Genomic DNA, 19,129 nt, shown 5'->3' on the forward strand with positions numbered 1-19,129 from the left:
TTAATCCTAAACCGTCAGCAGTTAAAAAATGTATGTATTCGAGGTTATAATTTTTATAAACAGTATAATGCAACGTCCTACACCAATTTGGGGAGTTCGTGAACCAATTAAAATAAGTATTTAAAAGTTAATTTTAAACTTTGCTGACAGTTTCAAACTTTCTAAAAAATTATGTTTTCCAACCACGTAAAACTTCAATGTTAGTTTCAAATATTCCAAAAAATTTTGTTTTACGACCGGGTCATTCCTGTCACGAGCGCAAAAGAATATAAATACTCTTATAATTTATGTGTCAAATTATAGTGACAACGTTCAAATTACTGGTAGATAGCTTCGTAAATTAATCCACAGAAGTTCTCATTTACCACCAGTGGCAAAGCAAAAAAAAAAAGGTAGTCTTAAAATTTGCCCATTTCCAGAACTTACTCAATTCTTCAGCAAATAGCCTTTATACTTGTAAAAGGCATAACTAAAAACGACAATCCTATTATGACATGACCAAAGTACTTACGGTTCTCGTCGATGTTGAACGCGGCACTCGTAAGCTATTGCAAAGGGTATTTAAATTTGATGCCAGCCCAGAATAGACAAAATATCTACCACCCGGAAATGAGTGCCCACAAGGGGCGTTGATCACTAAAAAAAAAAAAAATTATAGCACAATAATTTTCTGGTTGCTTTCGGACTTCTGCCACCCACAATTGCAGCGCCCAAAAGGACGCCTTTTATAGTCATCGCCCACATTGATCACATTTTGATCAGGCCCCTTCAGTTCTCACACATACACATCAAAAATTCCACACGAACGAAGTCGCAGGCAACAGCTAGCGGCACATAAAACCAAACAGATAAATAAATATAATTAATTTGTAGTAAAATATCTTGCGTGAACGTGATCATGTCTTACTGTATGCATAAATGTAATTACTGATGGGTAAGCTTGAAAGTTGGCAGCAGTGGGTTATGAATACTTACCCAACTTCATACAATTAAGATCAGATACATTGTAAAAAGGTTGACAAAATTTGCAAAAAACATAACACACAATTCTTATATGATGAAATATTGTAGAAGCTGTCCTAACCCACCATAGCGGATGAGGCAAGAGCCATAAGGTGACGAGAGCTGCGTACTTATAGTGAGCTAAAACCACTTTGGTACAAACACAGTGCTGTTAAATTTGTGTTATGCAGGGTAGTTGGGCTGCCACTGAAGCCCCCTATGAACATTAAGCTTATTAACCTCTTTACTACATACATGCACTAATTAAACATTCAATATTCAGTATCACTCTTCAAAGGTTTGGAAACTTAAATGTTTTTAACTTGAGCTATCGCTAACTTGGGGATGGCTTAAATATGGAAGCTAGTAGCTTATCATTCTAACATCTGTGTAGTATATGTGACAGGAGAGAGAACAAGCAACTCATCTTAAGTAGCATACACATACATGGAAAAAAAAAATTTCAACAAACAGCTAAGTGAAAGGTCAGCATATCTATTTATTATCAATGCAGTAGTAACATAATAACTACGTTTGATTGGCCTGCAGTGTCATAAAGAAGTGACGTGCTAATAAGATGCAAAAGTGTTGCTACTGCAGTGATGAAAGAAGTCCTCAATTTGTTTGTCTATTGAGAAATACTGGAATTGAAGAAATTTAATGTCAAATTTAACTCTCAAACAGCTTCTATCATTACGACCACAATTTTGTTATTAAAACCTATACCTACCATTCACAATGACAAAATAACTTGTTAATTCAACTTAAAAGGTCTGATTATTTTACAGTGACAGCATTTATTTTTCTCTGTAAGATTACATTGGGAAAAACAGCAAATGTTAGAATTCTAGTACTTGGGGAATGACAAACATTGCCACTCAAAGAATAAAGAAAAAGGTGTATTTGGATTCCATTGAAAGAATGGTGCATGCATGGCAGACATGTTCTAGCATGATCCTACAAGCTAACAATGTTACTAGCTGAGATAATTAAAAAAGAGTGATATAAATTACAGAAATAGAGATGAAAGGCATGAAAGAGTAAAATGTTTGTATCAAACAGAAACAAAGAAAAAACATATAGTCTGCAAACTGAACACAACTAGTATCTACTAAGATTTTACAAGGTGGGGTATAATGTGAAAACTTAAAATATAAAAAAACATATATTTATTCATTAAATTCAGTACAAAAAATATTCCCTCATGTACACAAACAATAGTTGTACTAGAATAGGAACACGTTTCCATTGAGGAAACTTTCGAATTTTAATTCGAGAGTTAAAGTTTTTGGTCAAGTATAAAATTTATGAAATTTCTATAACTACATAACATTGCTATTAAGCAATTATACTCTATTTTCTGACATAAATGCACACTTATACTATAGTTTATTAAACATTAAAATTTTCATTCGAGAGTATAAAATTTATGAAAGTTCTATAACTACATAACATTGCTATCCTTAAGCATTTATACTCTATTTTCTGTCATAAATGCACACTTATACTATAGTTTATTAAACCTTAGAATTTTAATTCGAGAGTTAATGTTTTTGGTCAAGTATAAAATTTATGAAAGTTCTATAACTACATAACATTGCTATTCTTAAGCAATTATAATCTATTTTCTGTCATAAATGTGATAGAACAGTACATGGTTGCACTATCTGTTCTAGCAGCCAACATAAATGCACACTTATACTATATTTGAATAAAAACTTCCTGTAACTGTCACTACCAAATGTCTAGCACAATTTGACATTCTTTCACTATCACATAACTTTATTAGAAAATCAACAACTGCTATAATGTTTCTGTTTAAGCTGATCAAATATAAGTTTTAGTACTGTGTGGTTCACATTAAATGCACACTCACATTTCAAAATGTGGACCAATGTTAATACTTACAGGCTAAAAATGGGTTACAATTTGTTTTTTACAAAAGTTGTATTTTATGAACAGAAAATAGTACGTGCATACATTTATTTTGCAGCAACAAGAGTTTGGAAGGTATTTGTTTCAGACACAGCTATCACTTTTAGACTGTGTTCTTTTGGGGGAAAAAGTCCATCTACTGTCATAAATATGACTACACAGTACATGGTTGCACTATCTGTTCTAGCAGCCAACATAAATGCATACTTATACTAGTTTATTTAAATAAAAATTTCCTGTAACTGCCACTACCAAATCTCTAGTACAGTCACTACATGGTATCACTATCACACAATGTTATAAATATTAATACTTTGTGGTTCACATTACATGCTCAGACTCTTATTTCAAAATAATGACCAATGTTGGTACATTTTACAAATGGTTTTCAATTAAGTTTGCTGCAAAATGTGTACACACATTTTATGAAATAAAAATAGTACAGACATACATTTTTTTCCAGCCAGCAACAAGAGTCAATAGGTATGTTTTTCATACTTAGCAAACACTTTCAGACTATGTACGTTTAAAAAAAATTTAACTTTTCCACATATTTTTTGTTAGTCTCTGTCTTTACATCTTAAAATATCAACATTTACAGCCACTTTAAAACAGTGAAATTCTTCAGACTTATATAGCACAAAATGAAATGCACGTTTTGCAATTCTCAATAACAAGACAAAAAATGAAATCATCTGCTGGAAAATTGGTTTCAACTTGTATACAATATTAAAAATTTTAAAAAAATTTAGCTCTTTTAGTAGTTAGTTGCTTGGGTCTGCTGAAACATCATCCCACTCCACCTATAACAACAAAAATTAACTTGTGCAATCCAATGTTCACAAACAAGGTATTTCCAAAGAATAATATCTGGGCAGAGCTGAGGAGAAAATTAAAAATAGTACTCAGTTTAGATTTTTTATTTAATAATTTTTTATTCTGCATGCAACACTTTCACATGGAACTAACTAATGTTAACTGTTTGAAACAAATTTTAAAGACTAGAATATAACATTCTTTACTTAAAACTGGTGTTTTAACACTCTCATATAAAAAAACATCTTTTGTGAGGTTTCTATCACCAATATTCCCAACAATATTGTAAATTTGGAAAGAACTATGCACTTACTATCTCAAATTTCTACACAGCTTAAAATTAACAAGGGGTACACTAACACTCTAAATTTTGTGTCAAGTTTAATTTATGTAACTGACACACCAAATTTTAGAGCTCTAAAAGTACTTGAACAGTAAACATTTGAATCTGGTACATGAGGAACCACAGCATCCTGTATTAGTGATTTTGCTAGATTATCAAGTACCAACATAGTTTTAACTGGGATACTGTGGATTATCCAAAATCACAATACACCTATCCCTCACTTAGCATGACTAATCCGTTCCTAAAAATGCTCGTGTTATTCGAAATTGCGTATTCTGAAGCATTACTTTCCATAAATAGCAAGGCAAATTTATTTAATGTGTTCCAGAATTGTGTAGGAAAATATACTTTACATAATATTAAATACGTTGAATAACACTCAACTATAATAATGTCATACCATTTATCTTTATTGCCTCCCCCCCCTCCCCCCAATCACACTTTTTATGACAAATACGACACCGCATAACGGGAGATACGTGGTTATGTACTTCGTCAGTCGGCTGGCTGACTTGCCCGCCCGGGCGTGACCTTCAACTCATGTCGCGTACTTTTCCAAACCATCTTTTACTGACAGTGAAACCAATATTATTGTCCGGATAATTACATTTTAATTTTTAAAAAATTAAAGTGCTTATTCGCGTATCACCACCTGGTTCACACTAATCCTATCAGGCCAATGATAATTTTTTTCATTGCAACAATCATTAAACAACCTTTTTCCACGTGAATCATCTGTTCATTTCTGTTCCGGTATCTAATGTCAAATATATTCCCGCTAGTACAACCACCAGCATCAGACTTATATAAACTTTTGGTAAGAGTCCTTATTTCGTACGATTGTGCGCAGAGTTGACTTGCTTAAAACTAAAGTGCGACTAACATAAGCGTGGCCTTCATGACAATCTGCACGCTGTAATACTTCTAGTTTTGTCTCAAATAATTGAACACGGTGCATCATGACTGATCAAGCACGTACAGTTACCGGCAGCTGAATGGGCAGATGTCTAATAATGTCTTACGTGTAGAAATTGAGGAACAGACAGGCAGCTCATCTGTACTAGCAGGAGGAACAAAGAGGCACATGAAGAACAAAGAAACAAATTTTCCGCAATATCGTGCTTTGGCGTGCATTTTAGGCGGGCAGCAACAAAAGTAGTGTTACCAAAGTTATTCTAAACCACGGTGACTGCAGTATTCTATTTTTAAATTTTATGTTTAATTTTTTTTTTAACATACTGGACTGTGTAAATGAAGGGTACGGACAATACAACCCATACAATTAGTTTTTGTTAGCTAGCAAAACTTATTGTTACATGGACTCTAGCAATAATCTAGCCAGCCAGACCGCACGCCTTCATGCGGGTAGTGCATGATGCAAGTAGTGCCCATCCCTACATTACCACTACATGCCTAATCTGATCAGCAGCTGCACCTCGCTACCCCCCTTCCCCTGCGCTTTCTTATTGAGCCCAGAGAATTCTCTGCGACTCTTGAAAGTTCCGCATGATCCTAGAGCCCCGTCTGCGTGAAGTGGTGTAACTAGGTCTCCATTGTTCTCAGAGTTTTGAGTATCTGAGTATTCTGTCTGAGATTCTAATGATGCGACTTCAGAAAGCTACGAAACCTTTCCAAGGCAGGACTTGGCATATGTATTACAGGCCTCAAAGTCAGTCACTTTTTTTTACAGAAAGCTACTTTTAATCACTTTTTTCAAGCAATGGTAACTTTTTTCACTTTTTTTGAAGTGTCCATACCAATACCAACAGCGCTATTATTTTTGCCATTTTTACGACGAAATTTTTTAGTGAGTATTCATTGAATATAAAATAGGACGTATGTATTATTTCCATTTCATTTTGTATTTATTTGTGTTGTATTTTCACATGGTGTATGCTTTTGTTGTGAAGTGTGTACTTGTCATCGGCAACGCAAGCTACATGTTGCCAACAGTAGTGAAATACAGCTACGCGTACTGGAATTCAACCGCTTGTGCGACAAGAAAATACCAGGCGTATTGGACATTACAACCAATATTGTATCCTGTTTACGTGTGTGTACGGGAATGCTGCGGAATTTCTGTAGAGTTGTAGCGACATTCCCCATTTATTTGTTGGCATCTTGGCAACACTGAGCCGACACTGGCCATTGCATGAGATGTGACACCATTTTTATTTTTACTACAAAAAACTAAAAGTACGGCGTATAGTTGTACAGATAGAGTTTGCTGTTGGACAAATTAAAATACTGAAGATATAAAGAACTTTTGATGGTTCCGGTTTTACTTTTTATATGATTTATGAAAACGTCAGTTATTATACGTATCGTCTAGTGTGAAACTTGCGAGTATAGTGTAGTGTGCTATGTTATTTTCATTGGCTGTTGGAACATGTTGGGTTTACCGGCGCTTATTAAAAATAACGGTAAAACAGTTTTGTTGGTGTGTTAAAATTTTGAACGGTATAATATGGTTTCAACTATATAGCTGTGCTACGATCGCCTACTAGAAAAATGGGGAAGTGCAAGCTTCATCTTGAATGGCTTGAAAGAAAGGACGGGAATGGTTATGTCATCAAGGAATTGGGAAGAAAACATAATGACCAAGAACTTTCGTGTTTGTTATGTAATGTGACCTTCAGTGTCAGCGCTAAAGGTTTTCAAGCCATTTCGCAGCATGCCAGTACTACAAGACACAAGAAATTTTGTGAAACAAATTTACATAAAAAACAGCGACTTGCAGCAGTTAGGCCAAGTTGTTCAAGTTCTACAGGTGCTACAGAATTTGCAGATATTGTACCACTTGCAGAGTAAACATTACAAGTGTACAGTGTGCGTGACAATTATACAGCTGCTGAGATTTATTGAGTTTTAAAATGTGTTGCATCAAATTTCTCTTTTTCATCGTGCGATAATATTGCAGAATTGTTTGGCTGTATGTTTCCTAACAATGGTAATGGTAGTTCAGAAATCGCTGATAATTTTTCTTTGTCTAGTACAAAAGCAAGGTATGTCTTGACTGATGCTTTGGCCCCTTACTTTCGGAAACTTTTGTTGGATGACTTGGCAGGGACATACTATAGCATTTACTATGATGAGACTACAAATAATGCCGGCAAAAAGGAACTTCATATTGCTGTAAGATACTGGTCAGAAAGGAAAAAAAAAAATCATGTCCATCTTCAAACATAGTTATTGGATCAGCTACAGCAGAAGTTGTTCTTAAGAAAAAAAATAATGCATTGGACAGTGCATCGTTACCACGTCAGAAACTTGTGATGCTCGGCTGTGATGGCCCAAATGTTAACAAAAAACAATATGACTCATGAATGAAGAATTGAAGAATATTAGAAACAAAAACTTTCTTGATATTGGAACTTGCAATATCCACATTTTACATAATGCATTTCTATGTGGACTTGATGTATTCGGGGAAAGTGCATCTGATTTAGTGATATCAGTTCATGACTTTTTCACCTTTTGGCCATCTAGGTGGGAAGATTATGCTGTGTTGCAGACTGAACTAAACCTTCCTCATCACAGCTTTATCAAACATGTCTCGTCAAGATGGCTCACGCTAGAAGGAGCAACAGTAAGACTCATAGAACAGTGGAGTGCTGTGAAAAAATACTTTTTGTCGTTTGTTCCAAAAAAGAAGCGTGACTTAACAAAGAGTGCAAAGTATCGAAGGATTGTGGAATTGTTAAAGAAACCAACTATGAAGGTTGAATTATTGTTTGTGACTTCAAGTGCTCGCTTGTTCACACGTTTCACTGGCATGTTTCAGAAAGATGAGCCTATGATTCATGTTATATTTGACGAACTTAATACCTTGGTAAAAACATTAATTTTGAAAGTTTCTAAACCTGACTCCATCAAAGAACTTGGGGTGTGTGAGGCTCTGCTAAAACCAGAAAAACTTCTTCCTGCAAGTCAAGTTCAGGTCAATGATGATGTTTTATCTGAACTGAATTAGGTAAAATATGATTGTTTTACTTTTTTAACTATTGCTTTGTTACAAATTTTTTCCACCTCTCAGTTTGCTATAAAATTGTCACTTAGTATTATAGATACGAAATTGCTTGTTTTTTTTTCCTCCCAGATGCGGGAGTGTGACCGCCTCCCATTCCTTGACATGGTACAGAAGTATTTTGTAAATGCTTGCTCACACGTACTATCTAAATCCTCTTGAAAGTCAAAGCCATTGCTAAAAAAATTCCGCTTCCTTCAGCAAAAGGAGAGAGTTTCTCTGCGAAGTTGTTCAGATATTGTCACTGTTTCAAAAGCATTGCCCATGAATATTGACACTGATGTCCTTCAAGATGAATGGAAGCTGTTACAACAAGAAAAAGTACCTGATATCTGTGATCATATTGATGAATATTGGTTGCAATTTTTTGTCATGAAAAGTACCTTGAATGTGTTCAAGTATCCTCAAGTGAGTGCAGTAGTGAAAGCTGTGTTGTGTTTACCACATGGAAATGCAGATGTGGAGCGCAGCTTCTCTGTCTCTTCCAAGTTTTTGACAGAAGAAAGAGGGTCCATGTCTGAAAGAACATTAAATGCTGCAATGATTGTCAAAAGTTGTTTGAAAATGTTTGACATGAATTCTCATTTGGTTCTCATGACGAAAGAGCTTCTGTCCATGGCTCGAAGTGCGCATTCCAGCTACCAGGCTCACTTGGAGAGGAAGATGCAATACTAAAAGCTGAGGCTGAGAAAAGAAGGGTTGCAGAGGAACTGAAAAGGACAAACTTAATTAAAGAATGAGAGAAGATTTCAATATATGAAGAAAAGTTGAAAATATTGAAGAGAGAAGAAGAGCAAAACGAAAAGCTATGGATAAGCTATTCCTTGAAGCTAATAGTAGGCTAAAGAAGGCTGTTTCTCAGAATAACATGTCTGAAATACTATTAGCTCAAGCTATGCTTGAAGGTGTGCTTAGTGGGAAGAAAGAAGAATCTGAGAAGAAGAAGAAGAAGAAGAAGAAGAAGAAGAAGAAGAAGAAGGAACTGGAAGCAGTGCAGCACTCTGTTTAAAAGAGGAAGTCAAAAATAATGTCTGATTATTTTTCAAAAAAGCAGAAGATTTAAATTTCCTGTATTATTTTTACGGCAGTAGCTATGCTCATGTATTAAATCAGCTCGGTTAGGACATTTGTCTTTACAATTTTTATAAATTGTAAAGCTTGCTTACCAATTTTCCTAATTTTTCAATACCAAAATAATGCAGTGGACACTATAGAGTTTTTTTCCTTCGCAAATTCTATATAGTTTTGTGTTTCTATATGTAGGCCTACCTCTACTAAGTATCCATTTTTCTATTATTGTTACTGTTGTAAAATGTGTTTTAAGAACTGTCATTTGAGTATCAAAAGGTTTATATGCAATGGATCATTTTTAAATAAAAGGTAAGTTAATATATATTTTAAATTATTAATGGCACTGCTGTATAATCTTGTGTTTTAAACTGGTAAATTTATCAATTGAGATTTTTTTTCAAACTTACTGGGGTTTATAAATTACGGATAGTGACAACACAGCTCCTACAATTAATCTATGTTAGCTATCCAAAATATGTTTAATTTTCATGCTATTTTTTATGGTTTTTACCCCTTATTAAAAAAAAATCACGTTGCAAGTGGCTCAATTGGGGCCAGATTACAGAATGCACCGAACCAAGGAAAGCTGCATTGAGAGTACCTCCAAAACTAATAAAAATTATAAACTTTACATCATAACAAAACAGCATTAAACTGAATATTTTAACCAAAGAATAAGTTCTACTTAAAAATTACATTGGTTAGGTGATAGTAAGTTGTGAATTTTTTTATCCCTTTTGGCTAGCGCCTATGGACTATGAATCAGACAGATGGGGTAAAGTCTACAAACGTTTTATCAGTTAACTACTAATTTCTAAAAACTTGCTAAAATTGTCCAAGTAGCTTTTCTTCATGATTGCATATACCTAACATATTTAGAATGGCTACTAATATCTTATAACAACACATTTTTCTTAAACTGTTTAACTGTACATTAAAATAAAATCAGTAATCAGCTTAATCATAATACACAAATTAAATGTTAGAATTCATAAAGAGAATATCAGAATGGAATATAATACCTGGAAAATGGTCATCCGTGGGCTAGTAGCTAAAATGTTTCTTCGTAACTTGTCAAATTGTATGACATTTGGAGGCTGCTCTCTGTTTTCTGGATCCAGATAATCATTGTTGACATAGTATCCCACTCGAATACATTCCTGATTCCTTAAAAAACAAAATTAAAAATGTGAAACTATGTAGTACTGTTTACAAACAACCAAGATACAAAAATTGTCACAAATTAATGATAGTACAATCAATAAGTGAACATGTAAAACATACACTCAATAGTAGAAACCTGAAATAACTCAGTTTGGTGTATTGTGAATTCAGGTATACCGTGGTTTAAGTGGTTCCCCACACAAAATAAAAGTGATAATAAGCAATTTCTTGCCACTGGTAGCTGTATTGTAAGGATTCCTCTTTGTTATAATGCTCTATTTCCTTTGGAGGCAGCAGCTGGTTTGAAGAGAGGTCAGGATAGCCATGTCTCAGGTTGGGTTGGACAGAAGGACAGTGGTGTATGTTTACAGGATCTAACATAAGTATAGTAAAACCCCTCAAATCCGAACCCCAGAAATCTGAAATCCCGGGTAATCCAAACAAGGTTTTTTTTTGATAAAACTAAGTTTGAAAAAAACACGCAAAAAGAGATATTAGTCATAAAACAATTATATATTCTACATCATAACATTACTTTATATATTTAGTTGAAAATTAACAAAGAAGTACAGTTAGCATACCTAACAAAGTGTAAATGTGTATACATACATATGTCATCCAGGATTGAAAAATGGTTTAAGTTGGTTATTGAAATTCTTTAGCTTAATCACTTTGCAAAAACAATGAAATAACAATAGAAACACACAAAATATCACCTAATATTTCACTTGAAATCAGTTATCTTCAATTGTCGAAGTGACAAAAACCTTCCCGCGGAGGCAATTGTACATGAACGTGACATTGTTTGGCATGGCTACTGCATGTTGTTCTACGAAGTGCAAAGCAATGTCAAGAGCAGAGGAAGCATCAGTATAAGTCACATTGACTGTCAAAGTTTCTTCCTCCTCACTGTCACTAGCTACATTGCTGTCATGTTGACTTTCTACATTGCTGTCATGTTGACTTTGGACCAGACTCACTTTTTCATGTTCACTGCATTCTTCATTGACATCAACTCTTGCCCACTCCTCTAGACAACCTGGTACTTTGCTGAACAAGATGAAGGAGCTCAGTGTTATCATCTTGTGTGACAGGTGTAGGGGTAGGTGTTCTCTCGAACTCGAGGCTAGGCCAAAGCTTCTTCCAAGATCTCCGCAGTAATTATTGTATTTTGCCACGATTCTGCAACCCAGTAAATTATTGTAACTTTCTTCAGCTTCTCAAGATATTGTAAGAACTTTTTTCGTTAGCTTAGTTATATATTTTGTAGAACACCCTGATCCATAGGCTGTAGCAACAATGTCACATTGGGAGGCAGAAAAACTGCATTTATGTCCCCGCATATCAGCCGCATGTCTGATGGGTAGTCCATTTTCTTCATTAAACTTTTTCACTGAAGGAACAAATTGCTTGTCAAACTACACCTTAAAATAGAACTAGTCATCCTTGCTTTGTTTTGATTCCGGTAATAGACAGGGAGAGAATTGATATTCATATTCTTAAGGGCTCGTGGTTTGGTAGATTTACCAATCACCATCAATGGAAGCTTGTTTGATAACACTGCGTTACTGCAGGCTAAAACTATAAGACTCTTTTGTTCATTTTAAAACCTGGCGCAGAAGATTCCTCTTGAGAAGCAAGACTTTTAGTGGGAAGGGCTTTAAATTTCAACTCAGTGTCGTCTGCATTGTAAATTTGCTGTGGCGAGTAGTTTTCTGAGGGAAAAAAATCACTAAATTCGCTGAGGTATTATTCTGCAGAAGCTGTGTGTCAGCTGATAGCTTCTCTTCGCTTATCGACAGTTGTCTGATCCCATGCCTTTTCTTACATCAATCCAACCATCCGTTTCTAGCAGTGAAGGTCGAATCACCGTTCATTAGTTTGGTAAGCTTTAATGCCTTCTCTTGAATTAGTGGACCACTAATAGGCACTCCTTTTTTGTCACTGTTGTGAAATCCACAAAAAAACTGATTTATCAGGTTTTTTTTTCATTTATGGACACTGTTATGTGATGGCGTTCTTTTAAGGTTTTATCATTTGTTACATTGCAAAACTGTTCAATTTTGACACAATTTTTTCTTTACGAACACCAAACTCGCCAGCCAAATTTGTCAAACTTTCCCCAGCGTCCAGACGCTTTAAAGCTTTCAGGTTTTGTTCTACGGTATGAGAACTATGTTTTTGTTTGCTTGCCGTAATTTAAAATCAAAACATTAATCAACACAGTTCACTTAATTACAAACACAACAATAACAATGCACTCGAACAGAAACAAAAACGAACAGCACACAAATGAAGCAGTGCAGTGACAGGAGACACACACAGAACAACAGACGGGAGCTGATTAACTACAAGACAGTTAGGATAGTGTTCTATTTTTAGTGCAGGCCTGCCAAACAAAAATACGTTCAGCTACCTTCCCGCCGCCTTCTCACCCGTTAAGGTCACTAACCTTCGCTTATTGCGCGCCAAAACCAGCCTGTCTCGCTCAATGTACAGTCCTATACTGTGACGTCAACCGGGCCTGCGCCCCAGAAGCCTGGTCAGCCTCCGCCACCTTTCCCCTCGCCCCCCATCCCACTTCCCACACTGGCAGCCGCTCCATCTTGAGTACGTAGTCGTGTGTGTTTCAATAGCGCGCCACAAACTACCTCAAGAGGGCACTGTAGCGGCAGTGCGACGTCCCCCCCTAAATATGTAATAATAATATTGTATATCTTTTTATTTTTTCCCCAATCATTTGTGTCGCCACTAACGGGCGGGAAGGTTTTTGTTTTGTTTATTATATAAATTTTAGTAAGTAAGTTAAAGACGTTGCCGGGCGGACCCGAGCGAACACGAACGTGAACGAAGTTGAAATGTATATATATTTTAATTAATTAATAACTCTAGCTTAAACAGTAATAGAGCCGTGGGAGGACATGTGTTAATTTTAGGAGTGTTTTTGTATTTCTTTATATAAGATTACAAGGCATCTAATCGGAAAGGCGTAACGGTAAACTGGCAAGGCGGGAAGGCGCCATGTTGCTTCGAGGGCGCCCGGCGCTCGGTCAGTTCTACGCCACCAACGACCCGGGGACTTCACTCTTGTTCACTGATTAGTAATTCAGTTTCTGTATAATTCCTTCAAATCGCTTTCACGTATCTCCGGGGTCTGCCTCGGTCGGGGGACTGTTTAACATAATCATTGTTTTAAACTCTTAACGAGTCTTTTCAAATCTTAGTAATCGCTTGTGCAGGCCACGTGCGTGGGCCTTATTCCCTGCGTTCCGATTAGGTGCCTGGGGTCTTGGAGACGCACCTCGTGAGACCGTGTACGGAAGTACGTGCCAGTATTAAACGTATTAATTCTATCTGTCTCCTTGTATTTTTTCTGCACCGACCACGTGGCGACTTGTACCTCGTGAGCAGGCGTGTGGGACGCCTGGAGAGCCCACTGTTAATTGGTATAGCATAAGCGTGCCCGACGCTGAGAGCGGGCCAGGTCTGAGTGTATTACGGGAGGTAACCGAGGGTCTAGTCTTGCCTCACACGGGCGACGTCACGCCCTGAGACGGATGATAGCCGGGTCCACGTGCCCTTCCACGTGGTAGCGCCCATTATCAATCAACACCGTAGCGATCCGCTCGAAACCCGAACCCCGACAACTGTAACGAGGGCTCGCTATTATGTAATGGATAGTTTTCTGCTAATCCGAACAAACTGAAATTCGAATAGGCTACAGCCCCAATTAGTTCAGATTTGAGGGGTTTCACTGTGTTCCCTTCATCAAGTCACAAAATTGAAAAGCTCACTTAGTAAGGAACAAAATGAAAAAGTGTCTATAAACAATTATATTCAAGTGGAGTATTACTAAAGAAACAATATGTAGGTTTGGAAATACGTTGTATAGACTAACAGCACTGATTTAGTTTAAAATTGTATAGGACTTAAATTTGTATGTACGCTTGCTTCTTTTGTTCTGTGAAAACCATTATCTTTAATATTATGTAACATTGATTGGTTTTATTTTCAATTAAAAATTTTAACTAAAAACATAAAAAAACTATTGTTTTTGTCTCTATTCTCTCTCTCTCTCTCCCTCCCCCCCCCCCCCCCCCAACACACCTTTTCTTGTCGGGGAGACCGGGTATTGTTTTCTCACAGGTTGGTTGTCACAGCGACGATAAAAGAAATCTAAACAATCAAATTAGTTCTTTGATTGGTGTCAAAAGATCGCAATAGCAACATCTGGAACATGGTTCGGAAACTAGTGCGTTCGTTTTTTTTTGATACAGTGAAAGTAATATTTTGTGCATCTCCGTCTCGTAAGTATACTTAAATTTTGTGTAGTAATATACCTTTTTGTATATTGATGATGCTAAATATGTGTTTCATTATATCATTTTTTTCAAGTAAACATATATTTAAATTTATTTTGAGAGGTGATATTCCAAAATGTGTTTTGGGGAAGGTTGTCTCAAGTTGATGGGGCTGGTAGTCACATGTGACAACCAGCCCTTGTTCATGTGTGTTGTGAATTAGTATACTAGAACCCTGATGTTACTTACGCTCACGGTTCCACAGATTGCATTTATAAAATCGCTACTTCTATAGGGCTACACTGGAGAAAAATTTGGTTTTACTTTATGAACCAAATATATCTTGTATTATTTATGTGTTTGGTCTTAATAAATAAAATTAATAAAAAAATACCATTAGTAGTAAATACTATTAATGCCACAAAAAAAATACCTCCGGCCACAGCGTGTGAACATGGAATGCGCGCCCCGTTGCTAACCCCACAACCGGATATCAGCCGGAGGGGGAGAAAGTCACTACTTAGGGGGCCTTATTCCTTTTCTTTCTTCTCTCACATTCACACGGTTGCGGTTGCTATGCCTCACATGCCGAAAATGTTTGCATATCAAGGGAAAGGTGAGTGTAGTTGATTTGCAGTAAAACATATTTTTACAGCACTACTTAATTTTTCCATCCAATAAATTTCGAAGTTTCTGTGATTTTCCAGCAGAAATACTGCTGAGTGACTAATGAACAAATTGTATATTAATAACTTATACAGTATTTATTAATGGTAAATTGCTGTCACTGGGCCTGAAAAATATTCATTTTAGCCCTACTGGGAATGGACTATACAACACTGTGTGGTGTTCTGGCTTTTGACTCACACTGAATGCGGGCAGGGGGAAGGGGCGAAGGATATTGACAGTTTCTCATGGAAGGTCTTATTATACTTACTTACTCTGCTAGCAAATCTAGGGAAGTCTGGATTCAGTGCCAGGATTGTAAGTTGTGGGCTCTTGAAGCATGTAAACCTGGTCTACCAAATAACATTTGCCATAACTGTGATACTGAAAATTCAGATTGATTTATTAGACTGTCGTAATATATATAATTTAGTTAGGGTTAGGTATTTTTTATTTAAAATTATTTCATATATTTGTTGTCCATAGAGATTAGTAACTTAACTATGTTTATCTTCATTTTTATTTTGGTTACCAGAATTCTAAATACCTACGCTAAGCGAATTTTGGTTATAATTTTTTTTAAATAAATTAGAATATTTTAGTTTTATTCTTTGGTACAATTAGTTATTAGTATTATTATTAAACATAAGATGTCGAACATATGATTTAAATAAGTGTTTTTTTTTTTATATTCTCCCCTTAATCTACAATGTGACTTCCTACCCCAGACACTGAGACAAACATCCCTAACACTGGGTTTGAAGTCACACCTCTCTTGTTTTCACAAAAATTGTAGTATTTTCGCAATAGATAACATTAGAGGAAGATTCATTATTTTTTTAATAGAATAAATCACGATCCATTGATATATAAAGCATATTGCTAAACTAAGATTATGAGAATGAAACATGCAAAATGTGACTTGCAACCCCTGGTCTCCCCTAGATGCAGTCCTGAACCTTTTTTTATCAGCCATAGGGAGAATATAAGTGCACTGTCAAGATAAATATCATGGTGCTAGGGGGTAAGGGTGGGCATGCATCTAGTTGGTTGTTTGCTGTTTGTCATCTCCCAGAAAAGAAAGTCTAATAGGGTGTCATGCTTTCTGAGTCCAAATGATCTATGCTTGTAACCAGATTTTTTTTTTCTTTCACCATATCAGCACAGGTTGTCTTGTCTTTTCTTCACCACAATTTGATAGAAACTATTACTAGATGCATTTTGCTAATAAATGAGACTGTATGCTGTGATGCTTTCTTCTGAAATGTGAGAAAATGAAATATATCACTATCAGATGAAAATAAAAATAAAATCTTGAAACCTTTGATTCCCCAACAAAATTGATTAAGGAGGCCTGAAACTGACAACTTCTACCACTATGCTATGTACTGTTTTACAGACATTTACTAAGCCTTATTTGTGTGCTAATAGTTTAAATCTATTATTGATGAGACTGACTGATCCCCCCCCCCTCCCTCCCCGAACTAATAAAGTCCGGTTAGTCAATAATGCAACTAAGTTAAACCATGCTTTTACTGTACCTTACTATTTAATGCATGCAATACTGTCCATCATAACTTATTATTTTTGAACACTTTGCTTTACAAGTTAATATAAATAATCTGAACAAAATGTTAAAAAATGGTACAAAAATTTTGATTACAAATGTTAGAAGGGGGATCCACTGTCAGTTGCCAAATACAAAAGGAAAACTTCTGGGGTATTTTCTAAAAGAAAACACGAAAAATATTTAATTTGCTTTAACATTTCAAACTATGCATTAACTGACAGGTGCTTAGGGTTGGGTGTTTTTTAAGGCATATATGTATCTGTATAAAAGTCATGTAAAAAAATAATGCTATGTTTTTAGACATTTATTTATAAAATTAAAATTTTGTTGAAACTTTACGAATCTTTGTCATGATTAATTACAAGTTACAAAGCAGCAGGCACTATTCTGTTTGCCAACTCAAACAAATTCACTGTAAAAATGTTTTTTCTTCAATCCAGTTAGAGTTATTACAACAAAGTACGTATTAGGTTTAAGCTATGTAATGTACTCTCGACTGATACCAAAATTCAGTGTGTGCACATGACTTAACACGAATCTGATTCTACAAGTGTCAACAGATTGCCACCTTATTTACATTCCACACCATTTGGTTAAGTCACCTGTTAAACATGTTTTCATTTGAAACCATGGCTCACGTGGTAAAACATTGAAAGAAGTTGATAGAGCTCAAAATGGACTAGATAAATAACAAAGAAGCAACAACCAGCAACTGGTAGCTGTGTGCAAGGTCACTTGTAGCCGAGAATATCCTTTGAAGGAACATTGCATCATATCTCAATTAGAAACTTTAATACTTTGTTTAGCTTTTGATGTTTCTTTATTGTTGGCTTTCATTGGTTTGGTTTATCTAGTTTTCAAAAATTATTTTCCAGAGAGTAAAACTACATTTATTGAACTTAAACTCTACAGAATTTTCCATAACTCAATGTCAAGCTGATAACAGTTGGTAGTCCAGTAAATTATGGTTCTGAATCAAAAAAACTAAATTCAAAAAGTGTTGTTTTCAAGTTATAAGCATTTTTTCACAAGTTATTTTACTTGCACCCTGCACCAAAATATTATACTGTGACTATCAATTTTTTTGCTACGCCATCATTAATAACCATATTATTCATCACAATTCAAAATAAAATCAAACTTGCTATACTTTAGGGAAAAAATTTATTTAGATGACATATACTGCAAAAAAAATAATAATTTGGTAAATTTGACTGGTCATACTGTAAAAAAATTACTTTTTGATTTATCAAGTTACATGAAAAGATGGCTAATTTCAGAAAATAATTTGCTAAGTTAAAAAACAATATTTTTTTACAGTATGAATAGTTACAGTTATTTTATTAAAAATTTTTGCTGCATTAGTGGTGCATAAAATTATTCCCCACTGAAAATATAGCATGTTTGATTTTATATCAAATTGTTATCACTAGTAGGTTTATTTATGATTGTGTAGCAAATACTTTTAGTTACAGAATCTAATTATTTGGTGCAAGGTAGAAATTTGAAAGATTTAAAAAAAATGTGTATAACTCAAAAACTATAAAAATTTCATTTTGTGTTTTTTTTTTATTTTAGACTTGTGTTATGGTACACCTTGTTCATTACACTAGAGGCAAAAACTTAGGTGGAAAAAAGCCTTACCTGTATGAACAAGTAAGAAGAACAACAGTGACGCCAACCACGTCGGCAACTGGAATTTTTGACGGATCTGGCGGATCTGCTTGGAACACAAACTTGTGCCTGCCTTGTGGAACGGGTCCAACATACACAGTGTCCAAAACCTGATCAAAAGCCTCACTTTCTGCTGAACCCACATAGATTATTTTCCATTCAAGGTCTTCCTGGAGATCAATCATGGATTCAAATGTTATCTCAAACTGGAATGGATTCAGGAATGATGAAGGATTGTCCAAAACCATCACATTAATCACCTGCACCATAGCCATTCCAGCAGTTTCCTGTTCAACACGTTCCAAAGGCAACCACTAAGAAAACAAACACACACAACATTTATTAAAACAAAAACAAAATACAAATTTTAAAAAGTGAGTATACCAAAAATTTTTGATTATGCATGTTTAAGACCACTGCAGATTAGTGATTTTGCAAGATTATCAAACATCACTACAATCTTAAAAAGGGATATCAAATGTAAAATTTAACCCAATGAGAAACGAAAAATGGCAGTAATGATAAACCCTGAGCGGATTAAAATTGCAGACAGCACA

The 19,129-nt window shown here is 35.3% G+C and overlaps 1 protein-coding gene across 1 annotated transcript; it reads right to left on the minus strand.

Annotated features, from left to right (window-relative positions):
* Nucleotides 1-3,638: 3,638 nt before the first annotated feature.
* LOC134529571 (histone chaperone asf1-like) lies at nucleotides 3,639-18,882 on the minus strand. Its single transcript, XM_063363798.1, has 3 exons — nucleotides 18,543-18,882; nucleotides 10,220-10,364; nucleotides 3,639-3,740 (listed from the first exon to the last, which is right to left on the minus strand). The coding sequence occupies exons 1-3, from the start codon at nucleotides 18,845-18,847 to the stop codon at nucleotides 3,702-3,704; spliced, it is 489 nt and encodes a 162-aa protein (XP_063219868.1). The 5' UTR covers nucleotides 18,848-18,882; the 3' UTR covers nucleotides 3,639-3,701.
* Between the last annotated feature and the right edge of the window lie 247 nt (nucleotides 18,883-19,129).

This window comes from Bacillus rossius, chromosome 2 (assembly GCF_032445375.1).
Source record: "Bacillus rossius redtenbacheri isolate Brsri chromosome 2, Brsri_v3, whole genome shotgun sequence".
Taxonomy (NCBI): domain Eukaryota; kingdom Metazoa; phylum Arthropoda; class Insecta; order Phasmatodea; family Bacillidae; genus Bacillus; species Bacillus rossius.

Coding starts and splice junctions, on each gene's coding strand:
- LOC134529571 (XM_063363798.1), bottom strand. CDS start 18,847: ATGGCTATGGTGCAGGTGATTAATGTGATGGTTTTGGACAATCCTTCA. Junction 10,365..18,542: donor CTTCTTACTTGTTCATACAG/GTAAGGCTTTTT, acceptor TTGTTTTTTAAG/GAATCAGGAATGTATTCGAG. Junction 3,741..10,219: donor CACGGATGACCATTTTCCAG/GTATTATATTCC, acceptor TTGTTGTTATAG/GTGGAGTGGGATGATGTTTC.